The 12,044-nt window shown below is 43.0% G+C and overlaps 1 protein-coding gene across 4 annotated transcripts in view; it reads left to right on the forward strand.

The window, feature by feature from the left end:
• Positions 1-8,177, forward strand: part of arhb (low density lipoprotein receptor adapter protein 1-B) — a 52,529-nt gene extending 44,352 nt beyond the window's left edge. For 2 of the 4 annotated variants that reach the window (NM_001139964.1, XM_045723249.2), the window contains exons 7-9: positions 3,027-3,187; positions 3,975-4,009; positions 6,965-8,177. In NM_001139964.1, coding sequence (NP_001133436.1) covers positions 3,027-3,187; positions 3,975-4,009; positions 6,965-7,109 — 341 coding nt within the window. In that variant the 3' untranslated portion in view covers positions 7,110-8,177. Of the gene's footprint in view, positions 1-3,026; positions 3,188-3,974; positions 4,010-5,985; positions 6,018-6,964 lie in introns of all 4 variants that reach the window. The other 2 variants (XM_045723247.2, XM_014210437.3) reach the window with 2 other exon arrangements.
• The last annotated feature ends 3,867 nt before the right edge of the window (positions 8,178-12,044 follow it).

A 12,044-nucleotide genomic window follows, 5' to 3' on the forward strand; every position in this document is an offset into this window, starting at 1 on the left:
GTGGCGAATTTGCCAATCTTGGTGTTCTCTGGCAAATGCCAAACGTCCTGCACGGTGTTGGGCTGTAAGCACAACCCCCACCTGTGGACGTCGGGCCCTCATACCACCCTCATGGAGTCTGTTTCTGACCGTTTGAGCAGACACATGCACATTTGTGGCCTGCTGGAGGTCATTTTGCAGGGCTCTGGCAGTGCTCCTCCTGCTCCTCCTTGCACAAAGGCGGAGGTAGCGGTCCTGCTGCTGGGTTGTTGCCCTCCTACGGCCTCCTCCACGTCTCCTGATGTACTGGCCTGTCTCCTGGTAGCGCCTCTATGCTCTGGACACTACGCTGACAGACACAGCAAACCTTCTTGCCACAGCTCGCATTGATGTGCCATCCTGGATGAGCTGCACTACCTGAGCCACTTGTGTGGGTTGTAGACTCCGTCTCATGCTACCACTAGAGTGAAAGCACCGCTAGCATTCAAAAGTGACCAAAACATCAGCCAGGAAGCATAGGAACTGAGAAGTGGTCTGTGGTCCCGACCTGCAGAACCACTCCTTTATTGGGGGTGTCTTGCTAATTGCCTATAATTTCCACCTGTTGTCTATTCCATTTGCACAACAGCATGTGAAATGTATTGTCAATCAGTGTTGCTTCCTAAGTGAACAGTTTGATTTCACAGAAGTGTGATTGACTTGGAGTTACATTGTGTTGTTTAAGTGTTCCCTTTATTTTTTTGAGCTATATATATAATCTATATCTTCAGAGTGTTCAAAGATACTTTAAAATGTGGATCCCTTCAACACAATAAAAGAAACAAGAAAACTGCTCAGTCCCAAATAAACTCAAGGTCCTGTGTCCAAGAATCCGTTCCAAGCTTTACTGGCGCCTGACCTGAGGCGCAGCGCGCGAATGGAAACACTAGTCAACGGACCTGTGGCTGTCCCAATAAAACACCCTGGAACAGCTCGACACAGTTCCTTTTGTGAAAACACAAACTAAATGGTGCTCTTTCATTTAAACGGGACCACTCGAACTATTAACTCCTCTCACTTTTACCACAACCAATGGTAACCCACAACCGTGGTAATGCGGTCTCTCAGTATATCGGTAGAGAGAGAGATTAAGAGCAGCCTGTTGATGACAGTTGATTCTCTGTCGGAGAAAGTACAACCTACAAATCCCTCACTGTCCTCACGGTGATCAAGTAAATGTTTGTCATATTTAGTACTTTTATTTCCACTGGTGAGCGAGTTACACAACTTTACACTGCTTGAAACGGCTAATTAGCAAATGTTGATAGCTTGTAGTTTTCATGAGTCTTTTCATGAGTTCCTCACTCGCGTTGCACAGTTTCCTAGCAACCGCTCAGTCTCCCAAATATGTCCCACATGCAACAACACCAGTACATACTTAAGGAATAAGGCATGAGGGGGTGTGGTATATGGCCAATATATCATGGCCAAGGGCTGTTCTTATGTACGACGCAACGCAGAATGCCTGGATACAGGCCTTAGCCGTGGTATATTGGCCACATACCACAAATCCCAGAGGTGCCTTATTGCTATTATAAACTGGTGACCAACATAATTAGAGCAGTAAAAACAAATGTTTTGTCATACCCGCGGTATGCGGTCTGATATACCACGGCTGCCAGCCAATCAGCATTCAGGGCTCAACCCACCCAGTTTATAATAAGTAATACAGTCTGTGCTAAAAAACAACAAAGTAACGGGGGTTACAGCTGCATTCCAGAGCCTGAGAGGGAATGACGCTGACCCTACACCATACAGTACCTCGGGCACTCTGAGTTCTCCCTCTTCTCCCCTCCTCTGGGATCATGGGGATCAGTCACTGTGTGACACATACAGAGCAGCCTTAAAACATCCGCTTAGCCACGCGTCCCCGTCTTCTGGCCAGTTGGACCCCAGCCAGCCAGAGTGGGATCCCTCAGCTGACTCTGTTAACATGGGCCAGGACTGGATCAGCTCGAGATCACAGGATCAGGGCCATTTGGGTTCTCTAGAGAGGAGGGTAAAACCCTTGACCTGGAAATTATATTTTTGTAACAGAGGGGCTTGGTGTAAGGGGATTGCAGCCCTGTCACTTTATTTTTGGCAGTACTTGAGCTATGACTCACACAGGGATGTGTGGGTTAGACCCATAATGAAGTGGTATTGACAGATGCAAAGTGCTCACAGTAAGTATACACCACCTGGGAGCCTCAGGAAGGCGTGTTGCTGAAACTGAGTTTCCTGCTCATCATACAAACTAGTGTTTGTGTGCATCTCTATGCACATGCTTCCGTGTCCTCTCTACTTGGAGATGTAGTTTCTTAGAGGCCTGTAACATGATACTCCTGTTTGCCACTCACTCCCTGGGGCAAGCCTGCCAGACGATGCCCAGACCCCAGCCACACTCCAAAGCATGCAAACATTTAAAAAAACGTTATGTTGCTTATGCTTTAATCTATCAAATGTATTGCACAACTAGCTACATTTAGTTTTTTTATCACGTTATACATTTATTTGGGGATTCCACCCTGTAATTTGCCTGATGACACGCGATTGGAGAAGGAGTCTCATTTCATACAAGGGCGTTTGTCTACATCCCCTCTTCTCGGTTACCTTTGACCTTTTTCAAAAGGAGGACAGAGAGGACGGAGGAGAGGGGACTCAACAGTTGAGCAAATCTAATTAAGAAAAGGCCAAGGTCTTCTAAGGATAAAGAAGGATATGAGGTGCTTAATGAAGCCAAGTACAACTTTGAGACAGGTTTAGAGAACTGAGATTTGACCTTCTCTTCTCAAGGGACCGGCGACAGTTAGTCTGACCAGAGAATCAAGGCGGGAGGGGTAATTAGGAGGGGTAATAAGGAGGGCTTGGTCCTAATGATTCCCATAATGGCCTTTGTGTGTATGAGTATTGGCGCAAGTATGCTATGATAAATTACTTGGTAGACGTCTCACTTGTACATCTTGTAATGTCATTTAGGTAATACTTTTTTTGTAAGTCTGTTTAGAAATCAGTCTGAGTTCCATTAGGTATGTTTGCTTTCCATTGTTTTACAGAAGTGGCCACAGGAAACCTTCTAGACTTGGCAGAGGGGGCGAACGTGGCGCTGGTCCACTCGGGGACAAAGGAGAGCGAGCCGGACCCCTTCATGGTGCGCAACCACTCCACAGAGAACAACAATACTGTATGGGTAAGAGAATGGGGGCTATAATAGTACTATTGGAGCTGCACACGCTTGATAAGAGGGGCAATGCTTTATGGATGACAAAACCAAAGGCTTGGAGGGCATATGTTTTGCTACAACTAGCTGTATGGGTTAGATAAAATGGACGGAACAGCTACAGTATACTGTACGGGTAAGATGGAAACAATACAGTATTGGCAATAGCTCCTAGCATACACGCTTTATTCAAAGGCAGGGTATTTATACTAGAGCAGTGTTTCCCAACCCTGGTCCTCCAGTACCCCCAACAGTACACAGTTTAGTTTTATCCCTGGACAAACACACCTCATTCAACTCATTGAGACCTTGCTGATTAGTTGACAAGTTGAATCGGGTGTGCTTGTCCAGCGTTGCAATAGAAATGTGTACAGTAAGGGGGGTACTCAAGGACCAGGGTTGGGAAACACTGTACTAGAGTATATGTATGGGTTGAGTTAAGCTCAGGACAATGGTGCATTGAAAAGGACAATACTTGTTAGATGGTCCCCATAACAGGGGAGGGTATGAGGTTGTTACTCTGCAAGTCTATACTTATTTGATAGAGGTGTGTGTGAACTTTAGCTGCTCATAACCCAAAGCTTCCTTTTAAAGCTACTGTAAAACCATAAGAGCCGTTTGATGCCATTATCTTTACTGGAGATCACTTCCTGCAGTGTCCCTACTGTAAACCTTTTCTAAATGTTTTTAACTGTATTTAAATTACTTTGACATCGTCTTCTTTCCCTGACCTTGTCTGGTTTTTTTCTTCTGGTAGGAGCTTGAGGATGGTCTGGATGAAGCTTTCTCAAGGTGGGTGATGTTACTGTACCTCGTCCAGTCCCCCTCTGCAGTCCACCACACACACACACACACACACACACACACACACACACACACCACACACTGCTCTGGAAATAGCCGGTGGTTAGGGCTCGTCTCATAAATGCTGCCACTCCCTCCTGGCTCGTTGTGCTTATATCTAAGAAACAGGCTGTGTTTTCAGTTTACTGGCGCCAACGCCACACTTAGTCGTCATCTGCTTTCTCAGCCTCTTTCTTTTGGCCCCCACATGCAGTGATTTAACAGTAAGTTTTCAAGTTGGGATAGATTGAATCTGGCAGACAAGAATGGTTGTGGTTGAGGGATAAATACAGAGCGTTGGTTTTCGGTCACAGAACTAGCAGGTTCAAGGTTGACTGGACATGTCCTTCAGTGTATTCCTTGGGCTTTTGCACAGACTGGGATTACTCAATGGCTCATTTTAAGCTAATCCAACTCATGCAGAGCTCAAAGGACGCCATTTTGTTTCAATCAACCCCGATAGGGTTTTGAGGCCTACTGTGGAGTTTGGGGAGCTGAATCACAATTCCCAATATATTTATTTGTTTTCTAATGTCAACCACAAAGTAAGTCTAATTCCAGTCTTGTCAGTGCTTTAATTTCCCCCAGGACTCTTTTAATTTTCTCAGTTGAAACTGACAGTGGCCTCCTCTGTTTGTCTGTCTGGAGGTAGGGACAGTTTGCTTCATAGACTGGTAATCAAGCCATTCTAACGCGGTTATCAGATAATTATTTGTCTGCGCACACAGTAATTACTCATTAAGCTGTTAATATCTGCTGCTGTGATTAACGAGGGGACTCTGAAGAAGTGATTGTCTTAATTGAGGGACATTTAGGAGGTGCAAGCCTTTGAGGAGGCAGAGGATCTGGTGCAAGCCTTTGAGGAGGCAGAGGATCTGGTGCAAGCCTTTGAGGAGGCAGAGGATCTGGTGCAAGCCTTTGAGGAGGCGTTGAGCCAATGGTGAAACAAAGTGTCATATGGACTGACCTCGATGTCCAGCCAGACATGACCTGGACGATCTGCTGATGTCAGTACTTGTAGACTCACTTCTCTTTTACATTTTGTTTTAGTTCCATGCCTGTTGCTGATATATGCGTCTGGAGAGTTTTTCATTACTTAGGCTGCCACTTGAAAGTCTCTCTCACTGGACTCAAACAAGCTAGCGCTTTAGTATGGATTTTCTAAAAAGACCCAGTGATGACAGAAAAATTAGATTCTGTCTGTGAGACCTTAGTCTTCCTCAAGACTGGGCTGTTTGTCCACACGCAGGGAGTTTATAATCGGGTATATTTTGTTGTTGTTAATGCTTGTTCTTTCCTTTCTTTTCCTAGGGAATGGGGTGGAGTGAGGTCAGACTTTTCCTCTGTGTTTGAGGAAAGAGCTTTCAGTAAAAGTCAGTTAATTGGCAGTAGGGCTTGGGTTCCTCCAAACATGCTGTGGGTGGTAGAATGGGGTAGCAGAACTCTGGAAGTCAAAGGACGCATGTAATGTAGACAGTGGTTTTCCTCCTTCGGGACTTCTTGTGAATCCAAGAACAGTTTGTGTCAAACCTCCATCCTTGTATGTTAGCGTTTTACTAGTTCTAAAACCCATACAGAGTTGTCATTTCTTCCCTTCATTCTCTGCGTGAGTGATTTTAAGTTCAGCTGTATGGTCACGTAAACCTCTTCCTGTACATCCCTTTAAACAATGATATGTAGCAAAGTTGAGCCCAGGGCTTTTTCTCAATACTGATACTGACCTTGGACTGATGAGCCATTGCTCTAACTCGAGGGATTACAGTGACACCTTCTGGCGTAAAAGGTTACTGCAAACTTTGGGCATGGGTGGACATCCTCTGCAGTTCCTCATTATGACTATAGGGGACATGATTCTCTAATCTTTTAGTACTGGTATGAGGTTCTAACAGCTGTCTGACATTTTACATTTCCTTTGCACCCCTCAGCCGCAGTCTGGATAGCTTTGAATCATACTCAGGTAATGACGTCATCCATTGGATGTGCCGTGTCGTCCCCCCCCCCCCCCATTACTTCCCCCAGTCACCACCACTACATTCACCACTCTCATCCAAACTGTGACCCCTCTGTCACTCTCTTGTCCTCACCGCACCCAGCCCATCTGTCTGAGCGTGGATGTGTACATTACTGCCACCATGTAGTTGCATATCTCGATGTAGGAGTATTCCATTACCACAGCTCGGAACCCTGTCCTATTGATTTTCCCTATTGACAATGCTGAGGTAACGAAGGGCTGAAACCGAGAAGTACCCATCTAATTTAAGTTTGGACTAGAGGATCCTACTGAAAACCAGCAAAGTGCTGGGAAGGCTGTGCTGTGTATGCAAGGCAGGGTTCAATGCTAACGTGTTGACTTGTTATTTATTCTCATTTTGTCCATGCCTCGGATTTGTGTTTTTTCTTCTTTATAATCAGCCATTTCACCGTTGTTGCCACATCACTAAATGAGTGATGACATGGTGAGCCAAGTGGTTACTGTGGTAGCAGTGAAGTGTCTGGCGTGTGTTGAAACATTGTCTTGTGTCAGGTCTGAGATCTGTAGTCGTGTGAAGTGATTGTCTTACTTAGATGACCATACCTCACTGTTTGATTATTTCACACAACATGCCTCTACTGTTCAGTTCTGGATACTGTAACATGAGACCAACACAGTATTTGCAGTTACACTTACTCAAATTTGACACATTTGTGTATAGTATATTTAATGTCATGTTCAACAATGTTTGCTAGTAGCCAATACACACATTTGACCATTTAAATTGTACTACTGCGCAATGCTTTTCAATGTTAATGCTACCACATCTCCATTCATTTCAATGTATTGAGTGTTCACATCCCATCTTGTTACATGGTGTCTTTTGCCTGATGAATGTGACAAGTGAAATGTCTTTACTTCTCCCTGTCTAGACTCGCTGAGTCTCGCAATAACCCCCAGGTCCTGGACATTGGGGTAAACCCTCAGGACTTCAACACCGAAGAGTGCCTGTCCCCAACTAACTGGGACAAAACGGACGCAGACAACACCGAGAAAGACGATATGTTTGGGTTCTAAGGGTGGAGCCACTGCGGACGCAAGGCATCGAGGAAGGGAGAGAAAGATGGAGGGATTTGAGTGAAAGCAGTTGAGGCAGTGACTGGGATGTCTGTGAAATAGTAGTGCCATGGAGTGTGTACCTGATTCTCCATGGAAGTCCACTCAGTGGCGCCATCTTGAGGGATGTGACTGTTGGTGCATCTAGCTGACCAACCAGGTGAGACCTTCCTGAGCAGAGAGCCTCCAGAACTCATACCAAAGCAATGTAACCATTTGTTTCTTTTAATTAAATGTTAAACATGCAGTCATCTGGTGTTTGTTAAATTCAACTGTGCATACATTTTTTATTTTTCTATTTGCCCACTGTATATGTATCTGCTGGTATGTTTGAACTGTGTGTGGACCAAATTAAGTATGTATCTACCGTATACATAAGCTGATAGAGCTCTATTTCTATTTCAATCATTTGGTGAGCATTTGGTGAAGGCACAGTGAAGCATTTAGAGGCAGAAAATGGATAAAACAGGTTAACACCTCTATGGTCAGTGTTTGATGTGGAGTCAGGGCTAATGCCATGGTTGTTATGTTCCCTATGTTAATGGACCTGTGGATGGAGGGGAAACTTCACAGGTGATGGATTGAAAGCCACCAGCTGAACTCCAGCCCTGATGCCAAATATAAGATTAAAGAGTGCGGGTGGCTCACCTCTGTGCTCTAATAATTGGGCAAACAGGCTTGATCAAAATTGACTTGCATATATAATGTGTGAGTTGTGTGTATATGGATTAATCTTTTATTCTATTGCTAGATCTATTTTTGCACTCTACTCATCCCTCTCCAAAGCACATACTTTCATGTTGGGGATTATAACATCAAACTCTTACATATACCACTGTAATGTTGTCTATGACCTTGTTTGTGCTAATAAAGATTTTGATAGTTTACTCATCAGTTTGGGGATGGGGTATGAGGACTTGAGGTCCAGTTTCAGTGTTAATGTCGGACATTTTTCTTAGTTTGAAATGTATTTAAATCATTTCCGGTATTATGTTACTCCTATTGAATTCAATAAAATGTATATATCAATGTGAGTCTGTTTTAATAATCTACACACTGCACCAGTTGCAATTATTACCGCTCAGCTTTGTCTCATAGGCCACCTGTGGTTACATTCAAGTAACTCATGAGTCATAACATTGGCATTAAGCATGTTATTTGTGGGTAAAACAATTGGCCAACGCCATATTAAACAAATTCGATGGTATCCAAATAAAATATTTTTGGTGCATTTGTCAAATGTACCTGATATCCATAACGTGATTGAACTCATTGACCTTTCTCGAGCATGCACCTGCTATGCCCCAAAAGTTATTTTTGGGCCGTGCAGTGGCTGAGTTGACAAAAGTGGTGAGTTGGCTAGCTAGCTATGTTTGACACCATTCAGCTAGTTAATAAAAAAAATATCAACCCATACAACCAACTATTCAACTTTTGCGTTAGATCGATAAACATTTTTCTGATGGGAGGGTGAGGCGAAGTGCAAACGCGGTAGCTAACTAGCTTTAACATTTCACTTCTTTTCCCCCAACTTGGAAAACGTAAATGATGCTAACTAGCTAAGGTCATTTTTGAAGCAGGTCACTTTCGATAAGTGAATAAGATTTAAAATGTTAGTGTGAGAGCTATGCGTGGTGTGATGAATGCATTTTCCAGCTGTAGTTTTCTACCTCACTACTCTAGTACCTAAGGGACGGATCGAAATTTACAGAATCGGTACATGGGGGAGGGTCATGCTTTTTCAATTTCTGTCAAGGGGAGGGTTTCATATTTTTTTTTTTACATTAGTCCAGGGAAGGGTCACGTAATTGATGTAATTTCAATATTTCTGTGTTTTAGAATGAGTTGCGTATTAGGCTATATACCTGTGTGCCCAATGCAGCCCCTCATCTCTGGTTCTCTGCTGGGCATGCAATATCAAATGCATCTATAGGCTATTTAGTGTGGTCTCAATCAAATTATCCATAGGCTACGAATTGCATGCTTGGAGAAGCACAGAGCAAAGTTATATTTGTAAGATAGCTGCTGGGATGGTGTAAATAAAACTAGGCTGCATTACACACGGCAATGGATATTCCAACCCTGAGCCTGTTTTGATCTTGCTGATCCAAATCTTTTTTTGTGCTGCCTAACCAATGCTGTGCTGGGTGTAGTGCTACAATGGCAGGTCAGGAGGAGAGTCAAAGAATTCTGAAAATAATTTTTGATTAGGCCTAGTCCAAAAATATGCCATATCTCGCACACGGACTAGCTTATGTTCTGCTCAGTTTGAGAAGGAGAGGGCGAAGATGAGGGCCAGAGGTCAAATTTGATAGCTTGCTACTACTATAATTAATTTGAATAAAAACAGTTTTTTGCCATTATGTATTTATCAGAGTTACTGACCTCACAATAAACCAGATTATAGTTACTTGCATTGTGGTGCTGAAACTTGAACCAGCAGTCGTGGTACAATCAATCGAAAATGGACAGCTCATGGTGCTGAAAGTAGGGAAATGAATTTCAACCATCTTCATTTTAATTAGACTTTAATAACAACGAGGGCTTTGTTTTGGAGCCTATTTCCTCCTTTAAGAAATACGAGCTAGGCCTACCTGTTTGACAGATGAAATTAAGCTATAGGCTGCTATATACATAGATTTGTCGGCCAATTCCTCCACCCACCGTGCACTCTTTAAATAGCCTACCTCCATGTCAGTGAAGGGCTGTTAAGTTAAAATCAAAACTCGATCTGTACAATAGAAGATGTTTAAACTCAGACAGCTTTTAGGGAAACACTTGTGACCTTCTCTCGTTTGGTTAAGCCAAGGAAGAAGAGTAGCCAGTAGTTAAAGCTTCAATTTTTCTAGGTTGGTAGGCCTACTGTCTGGGGTGGAAAGGTAGGCCTAATTTTTTTAAATACCATGCTCAGATTCCTATTGATGTCTCAGATTGAATCATTTGTAAACGGGGACAGTTTTGTTAAAAACAAGACACACTGATTTGGCATTGGAGAAATATAAGATGAACACAGGCCTATCTCTCGGTCTATTCTTAGCCTGTAATTTCAGTCATTTGTGTGGTATTAAAAAATATTCTGCTAATATGTAAATTACTTAGAATTGCATTAAATGTTTTATAAAAAGGCAATTTCTTCTCAGACCTGCAAATACTGATGATAGGTTCATGTAACGCTTTTACTGTAAAGGAGATCTTTCCACCCCTATTCTTGTTCAAGGTGATCTGTGAACCTGCCCAACCTTCTGGCCCGCAGCCCTGTGCTGAAACAATAATAAAGTACAGTATTTATCAAATATTGGTATTTTGAGTTTCTCTATAATTGTATTGTTTGTGCATTGCCAGTCAGGGGTGCCAGTAATTTTGGAGCCCACTGTATATAGAGAAAAGAGTCGGCCCGAGAATCGAACCCTGTGGCACCCCCATAGAGCCTGCCAGAGGTCTGGACAACAGGCCCTCCGATTTGACACACTGAATTTGAGAAGCCAAGGCTATTGAGTCTGCCGATAAGAATGCGGTGATTGACAGAGTCGAAAGCCTTGGCCAGGTCGATGAAGACGGCTGCACAGTACTGTCTTATATTGATGGCGGTTATGATATCGTTTAGGACCTTGAGCGTGGCTGAGGTGCACCCATGACCAGCTCGGAAACCAGATTGCATTGTGGAGAAGGTACGGTGGGATTCGAAATGGTCGGTGATCTGTTGATTAACTTGACTTTCGAAGATTTGAGAAAGGCAGGGCAGGATGGATATAGGTCTATAATAGAGGTATAATATAATATTACTGCCTCGACCGATTAATCGGAATGGCTGATTAATTAGGGCCGATTTCAAGTTTTCATAACAATCGGAAATCGGTATTTTTGGACACCGATTAGGCCGATTTAAAAAACAACAACATTTAAGACCTTTATTTAACTAGGCAAGTCAGTTAAGAACACATTCTTATTTTCAATGACGGCCTAGGAACGGTGGGTTAACTGCCTTGTTCAGGGGCAGAACGACAGATTTTTACCTTGTCAGCTCAGGGATTCAATCTTGCAACCTTACGGTTAACTAGTCCAACGCTTTACATTGCACTTCACGAGGAGCCTGCCTGTTACGCGAATGCAGTAAGAAGCCAAGGTAAGTTGCTAGCTAGCATTAAACTTATCTTATAAAAAACAATCAATCAATCATAATCACTAGTTAAACTAGTAATATCAACCATGTGTAGTTATCTAGCCTGTCCTGCGTTGCATATAATCGCTTAGGTACACGTTGCTCCAACCATAAACATCAATGCCTTTCTTAAAATCAATACACAAGTATATATTTTTAAACCTGCATATTTAGTTAATATTGCCTGCTAACATGAATTTCTTTTAACTAGGGAAAATGTGTCACTTCTCTTGCAAACAGAGTCAGGGTATATGAAGCAGTAGGGGCCGCCTGGCTCGTTGCGAACTGTGAAGACTATTTCTTCCTAACAAAGACAGCCGACTTCGCCAAACGGGGGATGATTTAACAAAAGCGCATTTGCGAAAAAAGCACAATCGTTGCACAACTGTACCTAACCATAAACATCAATGCCATTCTTAAAATCAATACACAGAAGTATATATTTTTAAACCTGCATATTTAGCTAAAAGAAATCCAGGTTAGCAGGCAATATTAACCAGATGAAATTGTGTCATTTTGCGTTCATTGCACGCAGTCAGGGTATATGCAACAGTTTGGGCTGCCTGGCTCGTTGCGAACTAATTTGCCAGAATGTTACGTAATTATGACATAACATTAGGGCTGGGCGATATGGACCAAAAGTCATATCCCGATATATTTAGGCTGAATATCGATATAAGATATATATATCCCGATATTTTTTCCGCAAAGTGAGAGCAAATGTTCAGTCAAAGTCA

Source organism: Salmo salar, chromosome 09 (assembly GCF_965601325.2).
Source record: "Salmo salar chromosome 09, fSalSal1, whole genome shotgun sequence".
Lineage (NCBI taxonomy): Eukaryota > Metazoa > Chordata > Actinopteri > Salmoniformes > Salmonidae > Salmo > Salmo salar.